At 33.8% G+C, this 24914-nt stretch overlaps 1 protein-coding gene across 2 annotated transcripts in view; it reads right to left on the bottom strand.

The window, feature by feature from the left end:
- MICAL-like (protein) overlaps positions 1–20559 on the bottom strand; it is a 36842-nt gene extending 16283 nt beyond the window's left edge. Inside the window, exons 1-3 of one of the 2 annotated variants that reach the window (XM_081978816.1) lie at positions 20433–20559; positions 16191–16220; positions 8378–8547 (exon numbers count right to left, since the gene is read on the bottom strand). In XM_081978816.1, coding sequence (XP_081834942.1) covers positions 8378–8529 — 152 coding nt within the window. In that variant the 5' untranslated portion in view covers positions 8530–8547; positions 16191–16220; positions 20433–20559. Of the gene's footprint in view, positions 1–8377; positions 8548–16190; positions 16221–19809; positions 20039–20432 lie in introns of those variants that run through there. The other variant, XM_081978815.1, reaches the window with a different exon arrangement.
- Positions 20560–24914: the final 4355 nt, after the last annotated feature.

Raw genomic sequence — 24914 nt, 5'->3', positions numbered from 1 at the left:
AAGAAAAAATCGATACAAAGCGAACGGTAATGTTATAATAGAAACAACTTCTTCGGATCATGTTGAACCGTTTCCTGCTTAATACAAACACCGCAAACACGAGATAATGGCATCAGAAGCGTAAGCCTTATAAAGGCCTAATTGGTGGCCTTCAAACGCCGCCCAAGCCCCGAAAAAAAAAACAATAAATTGTATATTCTTAAATTGGAATATAATGCGATTTTATCTCCATATATTACGTCTCGCCGTGAGTGTTTTGCTTCCTGCAACACGCAGCCATTTCAGGAACGAATCATTGAATTGCAATTAGCTTTGTGTGAGAAGCTGTATCAAAGTAATTTAGAGGCGTTAATTAATTGCGGATTTTTTACCTTGAGGTGAGTGATGAGTGTGCTTTTCAACTAAATGGGAGTTTCAAACCCATAAAATGCTATATTGAAGTGCGGAAGTTGTGAAATGAAGATACTTGAGAACTGAATTGTAATATCAAATACAGGGTGGTCCAGTTTTAAATGTCAATAATCCACCAATGGATAGCCCATCAAAAAATAAGTTGACATGCATTATGTCATTTTCCTGAAAAACGCTTCCTAAGGAAGACACAGACCTTCAAAATTGTTTAAATGCGTCGATATAGGGGGATATTATTCAAAATTGACAAAAATGTCTACTTGGGTTATTGTATTTTTTACTTTAAAATGGTTCAAAAGGATTCAAATCTAGTCATCTGTGAGGTTTAAGAGTTAACTTTTGACACTGAAAATAGTCAAAAATCAGGATTTTTTTTTTTTTTATTCAATTAAACACTAGTAACAGTCCGAATTTTTGGACTAATTTAATTCTAAAAATTAGTGTTTAAGACTAATATCTTAGCATTTAATGCCACAATTGTTTACTTTCATCAATGAAGAGTCTAAAACATAACTTTTACTATAAAAAATTGTTTAAAATTCGATTTTTCAGTCTTAAAGCAAAGTAAAGCGTCTAGAAGTCAATTTAATACTGACAAAGCGTGAAATGGCATGTTTAAACCTATGGAAAATGTAAAAATAGTTAAGTCTCCTAAGTCAAAAACTTGATGATGATAACCCTAAAACTCGATTTTCCTAGCTGAAAGCAGTTTTAAAGCCCTAAAAATAGTCCAGAGTTCTAAGAAAATGAAAAGCAAAGTAAACAAACCTGAAAAGAGTCTTCAAGTCAATTTTTATGAATGTAATGTCAATATCCTGTATTTAAGACTATTTTCAAGATTGATTTTTGATTGATTTTTTCATTTAAAATATTGAAATGTATTTTCAGAGTATGAAAACTTACTTCAAATGGAAATTTTAAGCTTTTGATGTCACTTTTCATTGGTTTAGAGTTACTTTTTGGTGTCTAAGTCCATTTTCAAGGTTGAAATGTGTGAATTTGTAATAAAATATTGTAGATAAAGTAGTTTTTCATGACTACAACCTAATTTTCACTACTAAAGATATTCAACTTATCTGAAAACTATAACGATTGACTACAAAGACAGTTTTTAGCATTTCAAGTCAATTTTCACAGTTTCCAAGTCAATTTCCAAGGCTTAAGTCTTTCAATTTGTGAAAACTGGTCAAAAGACAATTTTTAAGCCTTTTAAGTCAATTTTCACCTTCAAATTAAACTTACTGGTTTCTAAGTCAATTTTCAAAACTAAAGTCTTTCAATTTGTCTGGAAACTATGAAAACTGGCTAAAAAGACAAGTTTTAGGCTTCTTAAGTAAATTTTCACTGTTTTCAAGACCATTTTTAAGTTAAGTTGGGTTGATTTTGGGTCTTTGAACGTAATAACTCAATTATCTCGTAAACGAAGCTTCAAATCAGAATTTTATAAGAGGTACTTATTTTGTCAAATTGGAGAAGTAAAGTAAAAAAACTAAAATCTTTGAAAAATATCCAGTGACGTAAAGAATCAATCCATCTTCCTGTATCTACGCTACTGGAGAATTTTGGCAAACGTCATTCATATTAAGTATTAATTTCATAAGTGCTTGTTCTAAATTTGATCAAAATTGCTACAACGATTTGACAGTTATGACAAAAAACACGAAAATTTGAAGGACTGTATTTTTCTTAGAAAGCATTTTTCAGGAAAATGACATAATGCATGTCAACTTATTTTTTAATGGGCGATGCAATGGTGAATTATTGACAATTAAAACTGGACCACCCTGTATATCCTCAATCGATAAAAGTTATTAACTATAATTAGCAGAACAATTAAAATCAATATTTTGAAACATTCAAACGGCTACCTCACTTAGAAAATGATAATCCTAGGTCAGTAGACCGAAAAACAAAAAAAACAATTCTTGTCGGTTTTAACCATTACCTATTGATACGTTAATGGTTCTTAGCAACCATGACTTAAAAGTTAAGATAAACCGCAAGGTTTTATGATTAGATGTTTAAAACTGCTTACTCATTATGGGTAAACTACCTAAATATAAATATTACAACAAATGTATACTCTGATTTTAAATTGTTCTTGTCGATTTAACAATTTTTTTTCAGGCTTCCGTTATCTGGCCCTCAAAATTTAACCTTCCCAGACTTCCTCCTTTAGAAATTCTTGCCACAATTCTAATTGTTACACTAATTAAGCAAAAAAAAACTAAGTAGACTTCACGTGACTGTTTCACTTTGTATACAAACGATTTTCGTGCAACCGATTAAATAATTAATTATTGAAAATCATTAGCGTGCAATCAGATTTTTTTTTTGTTAAAGACGTGTCCTCAATTTTTAAGGTCGCCATCAGTCTTCGCGGTCTGAATCATTTAATTGTTACGATTCGTTGACGTTGATCGTCATCACCACTCATGACCGGTCATGAATATTTACCTAATAAAAGTTAATTTCTTTAAATTGTGGTTAATTTTGCTTTTTTTACAATGCCGTTTTTTCGTTTAGTGCCATAAAATAAACATAAGGAAGAAAAATCTTCCAACCAGTTCGCCTCAATTTCCCTACGAATGAATATGTAGCGTTTTCGTTTCATTAAATGAGGAATTTAAATAGCTATTAGCATTAATTAAGATTATTATTATAGTTATTGGTTAGAACTAAAATACGAATGTCGTGAAACCAGATGTATTCGTTAACTTTAAGGTCGACGTACTTGCAAGAGCGTTAACATAGGTTAGAAAAACTCGTATAAACTTTATGCCCTTTTTTCGCAGCAATTTAAATTAGAACTAATTGGACGTATGACGTAAATAAGACGCAGAACAGGAAAATGGAAATCCCTGCTAGTCGTAAACTATGTGGGTACTTTCTTTTTTGAGTAATTCTTATTTAATGTGGATAATTAAGAAGTTAATGATGGTTTAAGTTTACGTGGAAAGAATATAACATACGGTGGATAATTATTTCTTGGAATTTAGCTACTTGGCGTTAAAGTTCCAACAGGTTATTAAAATTGACAATTACACTCTTTACTATGTTTGTAAAATTAACAACAAACATAATATGTTAGGAAATGAATTGCAGATATTTTCCTCGTATTCATTCAATACAGCAGAGACCATTAATTGCGCAACAATGTTACTTTCAAAAGCCGTACCTTCATGGTCAGCCACCTGTTTCTTACGTGGTTATCTTCAAAGTAATTCTCGTGTCTCTTTCCATAATACTTAAAGTAATTCTTCCTGCCTTTCCTTTCGTTTTTAGTTTGACGTAATTTATGCAAAGTAAAGATAACGTTAATAACTAAAAAAATGTGGATTTTTTTTTGGGATGAAAATTTATAAGCATAATTAAGTTTTCGGAAGATTAGTGTCAAAGGTAAGAAAATATTGCCTTATTATATAAAAGTGTTAATTAAATGTGGCACAGATTTATTGGCTGAACATTCTGTTAATCACCTTAATAATTGCTGAATAAACTACAAGGATGATTTAACTTAGCAAATACTGCTCAAAGTTCTAACGGTTGTTGAGGTTTCCCACCAAATTGTAAAACTGGATGTGTGAATTATATGAACTATCTTCTATGTTTGATTCACGTAACCGCAATTTGAACGTTAGTCAAAACCGTAATAACCTAGGAAGTTAACTTGCTCTTCAATCAAGCTAATTCTAAGTAATTATCTTGTAGAGAGGCCAGTTTTTGAGCACTGGTGCATTGGCCTGTGCCGTGAAACGAAACTATCATAATATATTTATCTATTTTTCGCTTCCGCATCACGCTGATTTATGCGGACGATGCAAAAATGGGCGGCCGTTTTCCCCAACCGATCAAAGTGATTGATCACCAGGGCACGGAAAGTTCCTTTGAACTATTCCGCGATATCGATGTTAATAATCGATCTCGTCATAATCGATCAGTGTTTGGATCGGTCAATTTCGAATGCACCTACCTAATCCGGGTTATTTATTCATCAACCATTACGTGATAGTCTTATTTCTGTTTCTAGTTGCTTGCAAAGTAAAGCTTGATAATTATTATCACTTGTAGAATTAATCAAGTTCTTGAGAGCTAAATAGAATTTCTTTACTGCTATATTTCAAAAACGTAGGTTAGGTTAGAATAATCTAATGCCCGTATTTATAAACGAATCTCAATCTCATACTCAAGTACAACTTCGCGAAGTACGTCTCGAGTCTTGAGTACGACACAAGTTTTATAAACAAAACTTCGGTAATTCTCGGCAAAGCATAACCAAAGATAGTTTTGCTAGTAATTTTTTATTTTTTAACTTCATTTTCTAGTAACTTTCGTGTTACCTTCATTGCCAATGTCAAAAATGTTTGGCAATTTACCTGGAACGCGGAAGTTGTTGTTTGAGCGGTTGATTGTAAATTATATGAATTTGGTTTGGTGGTTTTCTTTTTTAAATATTTATTATTTCCCTAGAGGTACGTATTCAACAATAATTTTATACATATCTTTACCATCTATATGCCTATAGGATCATAAAGAAATTTTTTGATGGCTAAAATAACAGCCTATACCCAAAAAGAGAAGCTTTTGTTGGCTAATTTAGTAGACAAACACAAATTAGTGGAGGACAAACGAACGACGCAGCAACTGTACAAAAAAAAACAAGCAGAATGGACAGAAATTGCTACAGAGTATAATTCCCAAGGATCTATAATAACTGTGCCCAGGAATGCTGTCAAACGTAAGAAACTGTGGAATAATTTAAAACAGAAGTAAGATGATCAATAGAAATGTTTATGTGGGTTGCTCTATATAATTTTATATCGTAGAAAAAGAAGACAAAACACAGAACAAACATTTTACCTTTGTATAGTTGGATTTTTACCTTTTGAGAATGACGTCATCTTTTTGCATCTTTGTTTCTCGCATGTCAAACATATGAAATAAACAATTTTTATAAACGTTATTGATTTTGTCATCCTGTCAAATTAAAAACGTTGACATTCACTGTCACTTTGATATAAACAAATATCAAAAGTATAAAAATGCTGTGCTACAATGAGCAAGCCCAAATGCTAATTCTAATTGTGCTGCTTTTTTTGGAGTACGAAAAGAAACAGTTTCCAGATGTCATCCCAATTGATTATTCCAATGTATTCGATAGAACATCACAGGCTTCAAAAGTGAGTACTGCTACCCTATGCCGAATGAAAAAGGCTGGAATTCCAGCTGACGACTCCTATTTCACCAACATTTCTATGAAAATGTCGGTCAGTAACACCAAAATAACCGCTTTTATGAAAAACAAAGAAGTTAGTAATGTTGTTATGTCAAATTACTATTTTCGCTTTATTGTGCAAAGCACAATAACACAGCACAAAATCAATGAACATTAATAATATATTATGTTATTAGTAGTAGAAGAGATCTTTAAGTGAGCGCAAGCACACCTATTCACTGAATGAATGATGATTAAACTGAAACTCTCATGATCATGTGATTTTCAAGGCACTTGATCATCAGTCACTTCCGAACGCACTAATTTTTCAAAGCATTTGTAGGTTAAAATTTGTGATCTAATTCCGTCATTCTCAAAGGGTAAAATTTTGACTATAACATATTTTCATCATTGATGTATTCCAAAAATTCATCTGTATAATCTATATCAGCATTATTGCAATTATTAATTATATTGAAGATATATGGTTTGTACTTGAACAGTTTGTTTATTTCCTGAAAAGTTGACGAAATAAACCACAAACTTTTTGGTTTTTTTATTGTGTTTTGATTTGAGTTTTTAAACCCTCTAACTTTCAATTTTCGACAGTTTTATCTTAAAACGTCAAAAATGAAACCAAGCAATGCTCAAGTCAGGTCAATACCTAACTTGAGCAAGTCTCGATGTAAGCACGACAGAAGTACGCCTTAGAGGTTAAGTTAGGTTTATAAAACAAAAAACTGTACTTGAGTACGACTCAAGTCTGAGAACGAGCGAAGCATTGTTTATAAATACGGGCATAAAATAAAGTTGTGATACACTTGGAATGTACAATGTGGAGTCTCTCGACTGTTATTAAACAATATTTTTTGTCAGTTAATCAAATAGCATAAAGTAAGTATTTAAGACTGAAAGGTAACGTCAAAACTGTGCAAATCACCATCTCATCAAGACAATCGTTGTGCAAGCAAATGGCAGAGGAGATAAAAAAAGAAGTCGTCCAGGAAGTTGCGTATCATGCCATTTAACAATCTCTCCCAGTTACAGAAAGAATATAGTAACGTTAAACGGGACGGTGTTGCAACAAATGTTCGGTTAATTAATACAACATCGACACCATCATTTTCTAATTTGTTTTGCTGTCCGTAATCTGCGGAATTCCGTCTGTTGTGCGGAATTTTTCGAATCATTTTTGTATCATTATCACGACTAAAAATCAATAACCTTTTGCGGAACTAGGCTTGGGATTCGAGAGCAGCGTCTCAATTATCCCCATCTTTGTCTGGCTTTTGATATCATATGTAGATGTATTTATTGCCGTCCTGCCATTTCTCGTCCTATTTACATAACTATCTTATTAATTTACATGAAAATTTGATTAACAGCTTGCCATCGATGGAACGGACGATTAGATACGTTCTTAGATTCAGTCCAGTTATGTTGTTGATCGTTAACTTTAATACCGTGTTAATTAATTGCAGATCCAATGAGGCTTGTTTTCGGACAAACGCAACACGACCACTGCCTTGTTTCCCACCTAAATCTTTCATTCTCTTGAAATAAGGGTGTACTTGTTCTGCCAACACAACCATCGACACATTTATATAATTGGTCATTTACCACTCATCTTGAAGATCCATTAAAAACGCTTTAAAAGCCAAGTGATAATTACCTTTATATTGAACGCAGCATAACTTTGAAAAATCCTTGAAATTTATTAATAAAAGCCAGTCATTTTAAGTTGAAGATTAAAACGGAGATTTGTTATTATTGCTCTCAGGTGTGGATGCTGACCGGGAAACTATAGATCCGTTTAAGGAGATGCAAGGTTGTAATTTCAATGGGAAGGACCTTCGCTAAATTTACTTTTGCCTATATACGGATATTGCAAACTTAATGTAATTTCGTACCGTGATTTTGAATGGTATTTCTATGTTTGTGTGTACAACAACAAAAGGGACTAGGAAGTGAACTCCTAAGTTATTTGTGCCATCATACAGAACGACAATGGCTGCCCATAATTAGACCGTACAATAGTAGGACTGAGCAAACAATTTGCATAACACACACATGTAGTACCGTTAGATCGACTTTAAAAAACAACTCGAACAATGATAATCGTAATTATCCGATTACCCTTCTATAAGCTTACGTATAATCTGCGTATATAGGCAATTTAAACAAAACGCATTTCTCCGACATGATTATGCCTAACCAGCCCAAATAAAGCTTCTTACACGAAAATTAAGCCCGACAACGAACCATTTGGCGTACCAAGAAATACCTTAAAAGACAGCGTAATATAAACAATGACTCTGAAAGAAGTTGGAAGGTATTTTCAAGTCGCGTGTAACTGCGTAATCTAATTCCGACGTAATCAGGGAAAATGCTGTAAGTGGCCGTAATAAAAAGTAACTTTACAAGATGATGTGAAGAAGCGACATATGGTGCGGCAGAGTCAAAGAAGCGGACATTTTTTTCTCTCATTTAAATACTGCCTTAAGTAGTACCAGTAAGTTACATCAGCTATAAAAACAAGCATTATCTGACAAAAAATGTGGGACTGTTGAGAAAGTTCACGATGCATCGAAAATATCGAAAAAAAATAATACAATAACTTTTGGATAGGATGACGCTTATCGTGACCGTGTTTCCTATATTCGAGCAATATGAATAACTATTTGCTTTTTTAACTATTTAAGTATAAGAATGTGTTCTTATACGAATCGTTAGATTCAAACGAGTACTTACATTAAATCTGGTCGAAAATGATGAATTATGGCACAAAAAGCAAGACCATCCCTCCAAGAAGTGGTCATGTTCTCAATTTTGACTCCTGGATAACCTTCGGTCATCTTCCGACACCACAGTTCCAAACCTTTGGTTCCTTTTCGCTCGCCCATCTTACGGCCTTACTCTATCTGAAACAATCGAATAAAACAAATTAACCTCCGAGACCTCGCTAAAATGTTATTTAGAATCCCAAGAACCTGCGACTGGGTGCATTACTACGCCCAGGTTATTAGAATATGACTTAGAAAGTAAAAAAAGGCCAGTCAGCTGATTAAAGGTACGCGTCCACTAATCGGTATCGGCACGGACGGTACGCATCGCACGAATCGCATTTCCAATCAACTACATAGAATCAAATACGACTGCGTTCACCTATCGTCATCGCACTTCGGCATTTCTGATCGAGATTCCAAAGACGAAATCAAAATCCGATACCGACGATGCGTACCGTCCGTTCCGATACCGATTAGTGGACGCGTACCTTAAATGCGCGATGGTTTGTCTTTGTTTTGATGCTGGGTTCGTTTCAGATGGAGACCTTGACGATAGGTTTCTGCATGTTTTGCTCTTGGTACTGTTTACGTTGTGCACCAGTTGTAATTAATTATTGTCAACATCACTATCAACAATAATTGTTTGCAGTTTATTAAATACATAGTTAAAGAACATATCTCCAGTTTAAAAATAGAAAAAATAAATAATTTCCTAATGATTCACAACATTTCAGCCACATTATCAGGAATATCATCAAGAATCGTCAAGTTGATTATGCTTGGCACTTTTTCAAGTGGGTGTACATATTATTTACAATATAATTTTGGAGAATCCATGTCATTAGTGGAATTAGTTGCTTGAAAAAATGTATAAATTAGCATTGTAGGTATACAGGGTGGTCCAGTTTTAAATGTCAATAATTCACCAATCCATAGCCAATTAAAAAATAAGTTGACATGCATTATGTCATTTTCCTGAAAAATGCTTCCTAAGAAATTTCTGTTTAAAAAATCGGTTTTTTGTCATAACTGTCAGACCGTTGGAGCAATTTTGATCAAATTTGGAACAAGCACTTATGAAATTATTCGTCATTATGAATGACGTTTGCCAAAATTCTCCAGTAGCCTAAATAGAAGAAGATGGTTTCATGTTTTTGCCTAATTTTCTACGTCTCTAGAGATTTTTCAAAAATTACAGTTTCTTGTTCCCGATGGAAAAGAAATTATCTCTTATAAAATTCTGATTTGAAACTTCGTTTACGAGACAATTCAGTTATTACGTTCAAAGAACCAAAACTAACCTAACTCAACTTAAAAATTGTCTTGAAAACGGAAAATTCACTAAAGAAACTTAAAAAATTTCGTTGTAGCCAGTTTTTATAGTTTTCAGGCAAACTGAAAGACTAGATTTGAAAATTGACTTAGAAAAGATAAAAATTGATTTCTGAAGCTGAAAAATTGTGTTTGTACCCAGTTTTCATGCAAATCGAGAGACTTTAATATAGAAAATTAACTTGAAAACATAAAATACTACTTTTTCTACAATTTTTGACTACAAATTCATACATTTAAACCTTCAAAATTGACTTGAACACCAAAAAGTGACTCTGAAGCAATGAAAAGCGACATCAGAAGCTTAAGCATTTGAAGAAAGTTTTCATAATTTGAACACAAATTTCAATATTATGAAGTCTTGAAAACAAACTTTTCGTGCTCTTTACTTTGCTTTTTATTTTCTTAGAATTCTGGACTATTTTTGGTGCTTCAAAACTGCTTTCAGCTTGGAAAATCGAGTTTCAAGACTATCTTCACCAAGTTATTGACATAGTAAACTTAAAAAACAATTTTTACATTCTTCATAGACTTAAAATGGCATTCCAAGCTTTGTCACAGTTAAATCGACTTCTAGACACCTCAGTGCTAAAAATTCGAGTATTTCTTAAAAATCTAGACTGTTTTTAGTGCTTTAAGGCTGTTTTCAGTACCTCAAATCGAGTTTCAAGACTATCTTTGCAAAGTTTTTGATTCATCAGGCCTAAAAGCCAGTTTGTACACTGTCCATAGTCTTAAAAATGTTATTTCAAACTTCTTCTCTATTAAATTGACTTCTACACTCATAGGTGCAATAAATTGTAGCATCTCTAAAAAATTCAGGCTGTTTTTAGTGATTTTTAAGACTGAAAAATCGAGTCAAGTTTCTTCAGTAATAAAAATAAAACATTTTGGTACCAAATGGTACAATTTTGATTTTGGTACCAAATAGTCCTAAAATTGACTTGTTTCAGTCCAGAAAATTGAGTTGTACACCAATTAAAGTGGACTCTCTTTAATCCTAGTAAAGTCAGTTCTAGCCTTAAAAGTAAACTTTTAGATTATTTTTAGTAGTAAAAAAATGAGTTTCATTTGTCTTGATTTCCGGTTTTTAGTTCTAGAAATCCAGTTTCATACACTCGACCAGGATGGCAGTCTGTGAAAACGAATCATAAGACTATTCCTAGTAGTAAATAGCAAGTTTTTAGACTATTCAGTACAAATTTGGACTCTCACAAGTCTTGAATGTTCAGTCTCGTTAGTTCACTATAAAACGACTGTATCTTTCTTAGGAAACGTTTTTCAGAAAAATGACATAATGCAAGGCAACTTATTTTTTGATTGGCTATCAAATGGTGAATTATTGACACTTAAAACTGGACCACCCTGTATAATATTGAATCTTTGCAATACAATATGGGTTCACGGTCTAAGTTGCGACCTAAGTAAAGTCAACCATTGAATTATCAAAGAAACGTTTTTAGGGCTTGGCGCCAACCACCCAAAGTAAATTTTTGTCTTTTATGATTTTTCTGACAACTCTAATTTATGACCAGTTTGTTATTTTATTCATGAAAGAATTCCCTTGGAGTGGTAATACCTCTTCGCCAGTGAAGCAGACATTTAGGTCAGTAGTCATCCATGAGTACCTACACAGAAAAAAAGCGCAAATCCAAAAATGCGTTTAGCACTCGGATCGCATCGTGCCGTCACAGTTGAACGGCCCGTTTGCAACGTACTCAGCAGGATTGCTTTATTTTCTTCCATTCACGCCTTTCATAACGATAATTGGTTCACCATTAAATCGTATGGGCTAATTGCTGAATCCGTTTTCTACGATCCGATTACGAAGATTAAACGTCGTAGAGGGGATTTTTTTATGCGACCAGACTGAATTGGATATTTTTATAGGTGATACAACAACCGCTAGTTTAGGGACCTGCTCATAATTGGCATCTCGATTAAGTTAGAACTTGCGACCAAAAGCATTTGACCGCCTTTACGCAGACGACACCTACGTGCACGTCTATGACGGGTAACAAGTCATACCAACGATTAAATGGTGTGCGTGCGTATCCTGTACGGCCATTTTTGTGAACATTTTCCGTCGTACGCCATCTAATTATATAAAACTTAAGTATCTTTTTCTAACGGTTTTGTTCCGTATGTAGCGTGGGACAATCGTAAATACATTCATGTCACGAAACAGCTTGTAAAAGTTCTGAAAAAATGTCTTCTTTAGTTTTTGCTACGTCAGTAAAACAGGGATGTATATGCACCCTTAACATAAAGGTGTCTTTAAAGTTAACGTAAAGGAGCGTTGTTCAAACGACCTTAAGACCTTTTAAGAGCGAACAATGCATACATAAGTGACCTTTTTCACCTATTGTTAACCATTTAAGTAGATGCCGGTCTACTATTGAGAAATGACGAGCAGCACATGATAATCCTGTTAGGAATTAAGTGTTCAGATAGTATCAATTCAATCATTTATCAGTTTTTGTAGCTGCTAAAAATGTTTGTTGCTGATGAATGTGATTAAAAATGAAACAAATCTTTAGAACGTGATATTAGCAAATTTTGCAAGAGATTTTAGTCTGAAACTGAAATATTAACTATGCAGATATACTGAATAGAGCGTAGATACTTCCCGGTATGGAATGAGCGTTAGAAATGGTGGTGACAAATTAGCAATAAGAACCGACATGGGTGCTAAAGTGCTTAACATAAAACAACGCAGCTGCAAGTAAACATTGCAACACACATACAATATTGTTGATGTTAAAATCGAGGACTACTCTTGCACAAAGCTACGGAATGCCGCTCGCGGATAAAAACACTAATCCAATCAACAGGTGTATGAAGAAATAGAGATTTCTTGTCTCGATTACGTAAAATTTCACGCAATGCGGTTTAGTTACCTAGTTGATCGAGCATAGTCGATTGTTCATCAATCTACAATGATCGAGGTTGATTAGAAGTTTTGTTTGGAGCCTTGAAATTTAATTAACGCGTTTACTGAATTGTACATTAAACAATCTTTCTCTAACCTGAAGCCAAGTCGTGTATTTGTACAGTTTGCATCATCTTTATATTTGTATCGGCTTATTTCAGCATGGCGTGAATTAATGATTTTGAGATTTGCATGATAGCCGCATTTTTTTTTGTGTGCGCTATTTAATGTTACCAACGGCACGCTATACATACAACACGTCTTGGCTTTGTTGAAAATTAAACTTTAATAACTTCTGATTTATTTTGCAGAAAACAGCTGCCAACCTACTATATAAACTAGTTTTTGAAGGTGTGGTTTAGATGGTATAGAGGTTTTTTTTCCGTTTTCTATTTGTCAGTTGTTGCTTTTTGTATGTCAATACTTATAAACAACAAACAAAGCAAATTTTACAGATATTTTGTATTAAAGCAAATTGAATAGTGTGTTACTTTGCTGGTCAGCAATTGTTGTATTGTTCCCTCTCTTTCAAACATCGCCAAACGATCGTGAAAATTATAATTAAATTAGTAATATGGATATTAATAGCAACTAATTATTAACATTTTATAATAAACTTTAAAAAAAACGCATAATAAATGACCACTTAACTGCAGTTACGCCACAAGTCTAAATCTGATCCGGCATTAAAATAATTACTTCGATTGTAAATTCCATATTATTAATGTCCGCTAATGCTTTATATGGAAAACCACTTCCACGTACTTAATATTAAAACGATAACTCTAATAAAGTTGAATAGCTTATAAGACACACACATAAGACACTTGAATTCCTCTATGATAAAGTTATTTTTTGTAAGCTGATTTTGAGTAAAAATGGGTAGTTATTCAAGTGGGTTTCCACACAATGTTACTTAAGCAAACAGTTCTGCCTTATCTGATGCAATAGGAACAAAAACCGGTGATTAACCGACAATTAGCATCCTGACAAATCTACGCAATAAACCGAAATCTACTCAGGTCGGTACTGTTCGTGCGAAATGTGCTAGTTTAGTTTAGTTAAGTCCATTAATACATTTTTTCACTTTCAAATCCTTAGGCCAAATATTGGGAAACAGTTTTACGTAGGTGTATTTCTACCGAAGAAATTTTAGTTAAGCAGTATGAACGCACAATTTTTCACAAAAAAATCGTTTTGCTATTTGACACCACCATTAACCCTGAACGAAGCCCATTAGTTATAGACGTACTCTGCATTGACCCTAGTGCATGTAAAAGACAATAAATTCAAACACACCTTGACTACTTGGGTAAATAATCTGGGCAGGTCGACTCAGTTACCATCACGAAATACCATACTTGAGCGTCACTTGTGCGGATTCGATCGCAAACTAATAAAATTGAATTGCATGAGAACGAAATCTTCGATGAGTCTCAAGTGGAAAAGATGACATAAGACTGCAGAGTGTAATTATGTTGGATATCTGTTATAAAATGACATTAGTGTGACGGTTTGTTCAAAAATATTGGCTAAAGAAGATCAATAAAGAGAAAGAACCGACTGTCGTATTCAATTGTAGTAACAGTAGAACTTTGATATACCCAAAGTAAGTTACTTACAACGAAAGAAAGGTCAAATTTAGCACCAGATTTCTCTCTTAAAAAAAATCGTGAATTAAGATATTCGTCAGTTTCCCTGTTTGATTTATTGTTCACAATTAAGTTTGGACTGGGTTTTCTGGGAGAATACTAATTTTGGACCTAGAGGATGATAAAGTAAATATGTACTTATTAAATAATACAGCAAAATCTAAACCCTGGTGGTAAGCACATTTTATAATATCGAAAATACCCATATTTTGAGTGGGTAAAATACCTGTAGTATTTTTGTGAGTTAAGCCTGGTTTATAAAACAAAATTTAAATTTAGCATTAAATTTAGTATTAACTTTAAGAATAAGACTAGTGGTTTTAAATCAAGAGGTTCATAAATAAAATTTAACTTTAACCTTAAATTTAGCTGTATCTCCTGACTTTGGATTTACTTAAAATTCTAAATTCTCTTAAAGTTAACGCTAAAGTTAAATCATATTGCTACTGCGCAAACGTCCCTAATATATCAGCTGATTTGTGATTTGAACTTGAATATTTGGTTATGGTTTTTCCTTGCAGCTAAAGGTTATGGTTAAACGGTTAAACTGAAGCCTAGTAATATTTGGTTTTTCCAATTTCTATTTTTGTGTTTGTGTATTCCAAAATTTAAATCTAAATTAAAATGAGAAAATTAAAATCTAAATTTAAATTTTGTTTTATAAACCAGGCTTAAACATCATCCTAACAAATAATCAAAATTTCAGTTATCTAAACCACGCTAAATTTTGATAATACGTATTTTATATCTACCTACTCATAGGTACCTAATTATTATCGCCCATCGCTATCCAGTCTCTGAGGTACAGTTTTCCTGATGCAAGTTCCGACATCCGCCTCTACCGCCGCACTTAACAGGTCCAGACTTGCATAGACAATTACTGCGCAGATCCAGATTGGGTTAATACTAATAGTCGCCGACCCGCCAAATTAAGTAAGTCAAGCGCTGTACGGGATAGAGTTCACTTGGTTCCCGCGTTCAAAGATAACAAGAGGTGCTGCTGATTTATTCACTCATAAACATGGAAAAGACGACTATACTGGATTACATCACAACCCCGCCACACAAGATTACAATAGTGTGCGGAACCGTTCTAGGGGTAGTATTGTGTTTGGCCTTTTACTATTTTTGCAAGTGCAAGGAAAAACGAGATGACTCATCCATGAATTCTATCAATGATACAGAAAATTATTTTTTAAATAATCAGAAGGTAATCATGTCCATTGCCTCTCTACTATCAGCTATAGCTTTTTAATTATATTAATTAATCACATATTAACTAAACAAGTAATTTCTATTTCAGATAACAACAAACCAAACTGGGAGTTTTACGTGTCGCGGTATTAAAACGTCTCGTAAAATAGCCGGAATAATAGGTTTCAATTATTTCCCAAAACCTGGGGTTTTAGAAGAATACAAAACAACCATAGTGTGACAAGGCCGAACCACGAGCGATACCAAAGTGGTATTCTCAAAAATGTAACAAAACTTTTAAGTTCTTTTTGAGTTTAAAAAGAAGAAAACAAATGAATCGATCTCTTAAGATATTTAAATAACTATACTAACTCCATGCTAACAGATAACTGATAATTTATTAGGACAGTCCATCATTTTAATTATTTATTCAGATATATCATGTTAGTGATAATGTAGCGGAATGTTGCAATAAAATTAGATTAGCTTTTCAGATTTGTCGTTTTTCTAAGTTCAAAGACAAATTAAAAATAACTATAAAAAGCCAGTCATACTAAGTGGTTGTGTTATCGTCTGTATGTGTAATATCTGTGCCATCTTTAAAAAAGCAAAACTCGCACCAATTTTACTAACCATTTTTGATAGTATAAAGTAAATGAGTTACATACCTGTTGAACTAGAAACGACTATGAAACCACCTGAAAAAAAAAACACTCTATTAGTTTACATTCTTCTCTATACTTTTAAACACAACAACCCTTAATTTCCGGGTATTTAGAAAATTACATTTGTGCCAAGTAACTCTCAGCAATAAGTGCACAATACCAAGACTAATAGGCCGTACCAAGCTTGTTTATTGACCTTAATAACATTGCGGATGTCAAATCAGATCGGCGTTCTATTAATAATAATAATTGTGTGTTACCTATTTTATCAGTATGCTATAAACTATCATTATTTGTCAGCGAACCGTACATTAAGTGCCCGTTTAAACACATAGACAAAACGGTTTAATCGTTCGCTCACCGACTGGTTGACCACGCCTTCCTTAGGTAATTATGTTGATTTGATAGGGATTCTTTTTGCTGTCAATTTTGTAGGTCAGACAAAACGTCTTCAGTACCTCTAAAAACCCAATTTTTGTCTCTGCTTCAAGATAAAACATGATGGTCGTAAGGATCCTGTTTCAAAAGCTGTTTTGGGCATTTTTCCAATTACGGTTCATAATTCCGTCCTTGACAGAATGACACATTAGAAAATGGGTTGGTCGTTTACACGACAGATCGATTGCGAAAACGTTTTGATCATTAAAGAAAGAGAGAAATTGAACAGTCATGCTAGGTTTGGTTGATATTGACGATGGCTGGCTTGAGCCAAGATTTTTATTTTGTCAAGCGTTAAATCTTACATAATTAAAAAGGATGTTGCTTGACAGTGTTGTATAAACGAAAATTTTCAAGAGGTTACACGCGTGTTTTACGAATCGATAATCGATTTTACAAATCCAAGAACAGTTTATAGCAGTAATTACCGGATAGAGGCAATCAACCTGCAATCACTCTCAGCACCTTCAGTAATTTTCCAACAATTTGCGATAACAATAACTGATCATTGTAATTTACTTATATCGACTAACAGATCTTCCATAAATTATTAACAATCCTACAACTAAACGGTTGCAATGACTGAATCTAATAATAATCGACAGCTCAGTGTAGAAAGTCGCGGTTATAGATTACCCGGTTTGTAATATGCGATTGCATTTTTCATCGCATAATATTACAGCTTTCTAATTTATATCTATTAGCAATTTCACCTTGATTTGGATCGGATATTCGTACGCTTCACGTAGTAAAAGAAATTAGATCAATGTCAATGCAAGTGTGCAGATATTTCTCTACTAATTAAAATAGTATTTAACGAAAAAAATATGCAATTGTTACAGATTGGGAACCGCGATCTATAAATCAATAGGAACATTTCGTGATATTCCAGTCCATAAGTTTACGTCAGACTTTAATGAGAAATCATGATCTTTAATTGATATTGGTAGGAACACGAACAATACAAAATCGTGCGACTCACTGAAACCTAATTATTGACTAAAATGTGTATAAATGTAGGATAATTATCCGAAGGTTTGACCAAGTTTTTTTAAGTGATCATTTGGCAAAATACCGAACAAAAGTAATAAATTAAACATTTATCTGTATCTGGCAAATCAATACCAAACATGAGAATGCGCCTTTTTTTATCTTAATCATAAATCAAATCACGACAATAGAGCTGAGGTGCATGCTAATACGAAAATCGTAGTAAATGTCAAGTTCTTTTACTACTCCTTAGAATCGAATGTTTGTCTACGCATCTACAATAGGCTTCTAACAATATTTAACGGGCAGATTGTTGACAGAAACTATTAGAGCCAATCAATTCAAAGCACTAGATGTGGGTGCTTAATATGGCAACAACGTATTCGTCGAAGATAACGAAGATATTCCTACTCAATCCCATTCGACCATTAGCATGACGACAAACGCAGCAGGTACATGAAATGGAAATTGAATAAATGTGCGTTTTCTTGGGCTGTTAAGCTAACTAAATATTGATATTCGATTTTGTAGATGCAGGCAAACGTCAGTAAGAAAAAAACGTTCATTTTACAAAACGATAATCCAACTAATGGCAATAACCACTTCGACCAATTTGTTCAAGACGATTTTTCCATTTACATAAGGACCTCTGGGTCTCAATGATGTTTGCACAGATTTCCAACTCGAGTTTGCCTATTGTATTATGCAATAGACGGACCGATCAGTAAATAGCGATAATTATATTTCAAACATTAGTCAAATATTTAAATGCTTTAGAAGGCCTGCTTTATAGCATGGTCAGGTTATTCATAACTTTTCTTCGAGTGGTTAATGGACTGGCGAAACCTTGAGAAGGTGGTTCAACTAAATGGATGGAAGAATGTAGATTGGATAGTTTAAATATTGCATGCGCTCAATATTCAAAAAAAGATCAACAAACACCAGGTGGGGTTCAACAGTGGCCAATGTCAGGTCATTGTAGCTCCAACTACAGTACCTGTTTATTTAATTTCATCTACAGTTATTATAAGCTTCCTGATGGCAAGTTAAAATACAGGATGGTCCACTTTTATTATTTTTAAATTACTTTGGATAATCAAACCTCTCTTCTCTCTGTCTGTATATACAATATTGTTTATTAGTGAGTAATCTTAGACTTTTTAATTAAAATGTAATAATAAGTAATGACCACAATTTTATGGTAAATTTCGCGATAATGATGTAACAATAACAAGAAATTTTCGACTCTACATTAAGAATGCGATAAGATTGAAAAGCACAATGAATTTTTGATAAAGTCACCAATGCAGAATGACAAAGTGTACCAATCGTTATTTTTAAAAAATGCACATTGACATTTTATGGCTTACATGTTGAGAAAATAGACGTCAATATACCTGCTTTGAATATTTTTATATGGGACTACCTATATTTACAGGATCAAATTAAATTATGAAAAAAATATCTACAAGTATTCAGTCATTAAAAATATTAGGTAGACAGGAAATTTCTTTCAAAAAAAAACTATTCTTACTGAAAAAAACTTTCTCTCGCCAAAAGTCATAAAAATTGACAAAAAATACAAAATTATCTGAGTGGAACCGATTTTTCCCAAAAATTCAGCAGCTAATAAAAAGTGTAAAACTGTTGAAATTCAAGGACAAAACTTAGACAGATTAGAACTTGATTGCAACCAACGGATTAAAAACGTCGTTATATGAGTAATACTCAGATATTAATAATCATTAAACACTCTTAATTTATGATTCACAGTAATACTTATAACAAAAATTGATAATATCAACGTTGATAGTTTTAATATGAAAACTTAAAAATGTGGTGTGCAAAATAGTACAATTTTTGTGCATGGAATGTTGGACAAGGTCACAGAAAAGCTGATAACGAAAATAAAACTCTGCAAAACATGTCATTGGTTCACAAAGGAAGTGATTTTTTCTAGCATATTGCCAATAAATATTTTTTTTTGCAGCTTGGGATATGTGTGTGAAAAGGAGCATTATTTGCTTATAATTGCAAAATTTAAAATTCGTAGTTCTGGTAAGCAAATGTACATTTTTACTAATACGGTTTTTAACTACCAAATTATATTATGAAAATTCAAAACAGCTGATAAACGTACTTGTTAGGAGTTGACTCATAAATAAAAAATGTTTTGAGATGACACAACACTTACCAAATAACAATTCGACGACCGCAAAGTAGCCGGACCAATTAGAAACAAAAAACAGATAAAATATAATTGAACAAACGATTTGACTGCTATATAAAGGTTTCGTAATTGGCGTCCGACACGTGTCGAATGTCAGGACTGAACACAGATAACACTACTACGACGGACCATAGGACGAATACGACTAAACGAACTAAACTAAAATACTCAAGTCCGCAACAGCGGCAGCGGCTACGATACGATATATAGGAAATTCAATAAAACCTACTACACTGTGCTGTTAGGCTTGTTCCAATCTCCCAAACCACCGTTCTGAAACCTCTCTGTCCTGCGTACTAACACCAGAACACTGCGCTTTGGTGTAAATTGGTTCATTGCGCCAAAACATGATGATTCCAAAACGACTCTAGGCCGGTTGGAACAAACCTTTAATGTAGAGCTTATGCGCAATGTCAGACCACGTTAGAGATTCTGATTAAAAGTAGCCACTTTTAAACTCAAATCCGCACCAATGATCAGCTTTTGTTGTCAGATTGTTGCGATAACATATAAATCACTTTCATGAAAATGAAATCTACTAAGGTTTGATCGATTTATAGCAGATAATTTTAATAAAAAACACTTACGTGCAGAATGTCTTAAGGTCGTGGATAGCCACCACACTATTGGGAAGGCATCACTCAAAAATCACCACCGAAACAATACGCTGCTCTCGAAAAACACCAAACAGTCCAAGTACTGAAGATACCTATAAAATTCATTAGATATAATACCGGCTGTACAAAATATGGTGTAAAATTAATGCAAATCTTCTAGAAAATAAAAAAGTTTTCATAATTTGGTTAACTTTCTCAAATATTTGTTAACTGGAAACCCTCAACTGAATAAAACTTTATAAACACTGTCATAGGGTAGCAATAACGAGATTTTTTTAGTATCTGCGTAAGTATGGTGCTGTCAACTCCGTACCCCAAAAATAAGGACCCAATCTTTTTTTATTCAAGCAGGTAGTCGCAGCGGCATCAAACTCACAGGGCTCAACAGACCGATTCAAAATAAACAAACAAAAGAAATTTTCATGTGAACAGACCATTTCATCTTAGGGGTCCGATGGGAAGAACGTGTTTTAACGCGTTCAGATTTCTTCTCCCACTGATCTTACATAATTAGGTCTGTTGAATGATTATTAGGTTTTTGGCGCTCGACTTGTGTTGTTAAGAGAGAGGTTCTTTTTAGAAGACAATTTGATTGTTATTATGTACTACTTTACACTTAGGTAGTACTAAGTAGCAAATTTGCAATATCAAGTAAAAGTAAAATCTAGTTTGCAACAAAAATTCGTCATTGGAATAATTCAAACAGTGACAGATAGTATGGCAATGTCAATATCTCTGAAAAACTTCAAACTCCGAAATCTGCGCTTTTTTTAGTTAGTATTTATGTAAAGTTGGGACCTGTTATTAGGTACCACTTTAAAGAAGGGGCCGCTCTGATGAGCTGTCTGTCTGATTCCTGGTGGTACCGAAGAAAATTGGAAGGTACCGGGGCCGACGCGGAGTATCCCGACTCGTTTTTCGATTTTAAATGATCGGAGCATACATAATAATGTTGATCGAACTATCTGTGATGGATTACTTTGGTTCTCAAACTGATGTTTCGATCTCAAGAACGGTGAAACTTTTTTTTTAACTGAAAATGTATATCCCTTTCAGTTCTGATCTGATAACACAACCTCAGTTTAATATAACAATACACCGCATAATTAATAAGTTGCCTTAGGCAAAATGTGATGCAGTCACTAACGCCAAGTAAAGCCGAGTAAAATTTAGTAAAAAAACTGTTATATAAACGAATAGTTAATTTCCTTAACTATAGCAATAAATAACCTTTAGATATCTGCATTTAATGTATTATTCATAGGCCATTGAACTACAGAATACGAGAACAGTTGGACGCTAATAAAGCGCTTAATTTAAACATTAGCAGACATATTGAATGTTTGTGCTGCTGATAAGCTTACAAAAGTCCGTCCGTCAGCAACTTCAAATTGAAGACAGAAAAAAAACCTCACTCGTGTGCCCAATTCGATTGACAAAATACTTTCGATCATTTCCATATTATTTATCTTAACGGCTCATTGCGGTTTCCAATACAAAACAACATTCAATCGTCTAAAAGAAAAGCGTAACGGTTTTGCAAAAAAAAGTGAAAACATCCTAAAAACTTGGAGACTATCACTTTTGCTTTCTTCTACTTTTTTTTGGAGTTGTTTGCACTTGATTGAAAATCACTAAGGCGTAAAAAAGTAAAGTGGTGTAATTGTTCTGATGTTAGAAAAAGATACGAAAATTCCAAATTAAGAATGATCAAATGTGTCAATAGGAACTCTACTGCTATCTCCCGAATGATGTCCGTTTTTGGAAAACACGATATTAATAATTATCATTCTTAATCAACGTTAGATTTCAGACTAATTTACATCATGCAACAGTTAAAAAGACATTTATGCTCTCAGACTACCAGAATTAGAGTGAAGGTAAAATAACTAACTATGGAAAGAACACTCTTCAAGACAATAATAACTCTCGACTCAAATTGATAAAAGATTAATACACCTGTGTATTAAAGAAGCCAGCGGATAATGTCTTAAAAAAAAGGAGTAAGAACCCAGTACCATAGGTGCAGTAATTGTTGCGTTCTGTATTCAAGTATAGATTGAGTATTCGAGCCGAGCCTACATCCGCCGGAAGCAACGTACAACACCATTATTATTTGTTTTAACGTATGTTCTTGCGTGCAATGAAAAGCAATTAAGTAATTTTTTACATTTTTACCTCATGGTCCCAAGACGAAGAAGTCTTCCCACTACGAGTTAATCGTCTCGGTTAGGCTATTTTTAACGTTTTCGCATGTAGCGCTTATTTATTCGTATTTCATTGTTAAACAAAAATGTGATATGGTTATACTAGATAAACTGCAGGCTAGAGACGATATGATCATAAACAGAGCAATATAGGCAAATGCAATTTACCATTCGACGTGCACAATCGTTAATGTCACACTTAATAAATGCTGATGTCGGAAAATAATATTTATTTTGACTTATTGCGGAATATGACCAATTGAAAGAAACAAATTGGGCGACAACCGTGCAATTTTTCTGACCGACTATTACGATCCGTTAAAGCTTGTCACAGCAATAAACAATACGGATGTGGGTTAATATGCAGCTAACCACAGCGAACATTATTTACCTGAAACAAAAACGACCCGATGTAAACGTTACCCAGAACACCATAAAGATCTGAGATTACAATACGTCCAAGCTTTCTGTTCACTGTGTTTTATGGAGACTATCATTTCAGACGTAACGTCGTCGTTTTCAAGTCCCCAAACCCCAAAGTGACAATTACCAGTGCAATTTATGTACAGGCACGTTGCACACCATCAGGATTTCGGCCGAAATTTGCACAACAAAGTTAAATAATCACTAGAGGATTGAAATTTAATTAAAACGGCCGACTGAGTGTGTCGATATGATGATGCAAAGGTGCGCAAAGAAGTCTTTATTTGCTTAAGTTTAGTCACCGGTCACAGACCCGACCTAGCACGTCATACACACGCATTCGTGTTTGTCTAAATACGGAAAATCCTCGAGCCGGGTTTACGTTTGACCTGTGCCCTCTTGGTTGTACATGCACAAACATGATCTAGATTTTTTTTCCAAAAACGAGTTTACAATGTTTTAATTACTTGGATAAGGTAAACATCGAAATTCTATTTAGTGTAGTAAAAATGCAGTAAGAGCTTTTATGATAGAGAACATGAAAAACCTTAAAGAACTTTATAATACCGTTTTTCCCTTCTTTTAGCGGTATCAACTGCAAAAAAAAAAACAATGTGTTGGATGGTTAAAACATAAACGATGAAAAACGACGCGGAGGGCGGCAAATTCATGGTACTTGCCTATTAGGTACGATTACAATTTACATTTGCCCATTTGCATTATCCCAGCTGGACACGAGGCATCATATTTTACACTCACCTACATAATTTAAGCGTTTCTCTCGGCAACGACCAGACGTTATATTTCATTCTATCGACCAGACACAGACAGACAACCCCGAGGCGATCCGCGCTGTGGTCCCTTCAAGTGTTATTTCGTGAAGCCGCCCGTCTTTATTTTCGAGCCGAAACGGTTTTTGGGCGCCGCGGACTCACTTATTATTATTTTTCTTTTTGTATAGGTCCATCAAGCCCAAACGAGAAGAAACCGAAGAATCGAAGCGGCTCGGTGGGCCTTTTTAAACTCGATTTCCATTTACGATACCCCCAATCAGCGCAAGATTGATGAGATATTGGAACGTGCTGTTTTTCTTTAGTTCGATAACGCCATAAGAACGGTGGGAAATTGAAACTGTTGTAGTTCACTCACAAGTTTGTTTATTATCAATGCAAAAACATATTGTCTGTGTCTAATGTTCATAATACCGAAAGTCTTCAAATACATAATAATTACCAAGCATTATTGACCTAATCAAAGATCTGTTCTATAAAATGAACGGTTGAGGCCACCAACATTCATTGAAGAAAAAAAAAATGAGAAAAAGTCTAAATTTATTATATACCTATAGTTGGAGTGTTTGATGTCTATCACATGAAAAACATTTACTTTTCCTTGACACCGCTTGGCAAAACTACCACATTAAAACAAGATTGTGTAAACTTTGTTGCTACTTAGTATGTACACGGCGTACCACCGAGTACTTTTTTGATCTGACAGCAAAAGAAACTGCACCGGACGTGCGTTTCAGTGACACAATTCGCCAATAAAGTGAAACTTACTTATCTTATTTACGTTTAGTTGTTTATCTAGATTAACCAGAAAGGAATAATAGAGAACAACTCTTACAACTGTGTGTGTATATTAAAGTGAAATAACAACGCACTTACCAGATTATTGTTGTGTAAACTTGAAGATCCTTACAGGAGGTTCTGTGGGCCAAGTGAATGTGCTAGGACTAGGACAATCTTCCTCAACAATTTGAAAAATTTGCCCTGAAAATCATAGTGTTAGCAAGATAAGTTTTAATCTTTGAAATCCTTAC

Source organism: Ips typographus, linkage group LG4 (assembly GCF_016097725.1).
Source record: "Ips typographus isolate SLU linkage group LG4, UJ_Ityp_2.0, whole genome shotgun sequence".
Lineage (NCBI taxonomy): Eukaryota > Metazoa > Arthropoda > Insecta > Coleoptera > Curculionidae > Ips > Ips typographus.
Note: the sequence above shows the minus strand (reverse complement) of the source record. Positions and strands in the feature narration are given on the sequence as shown.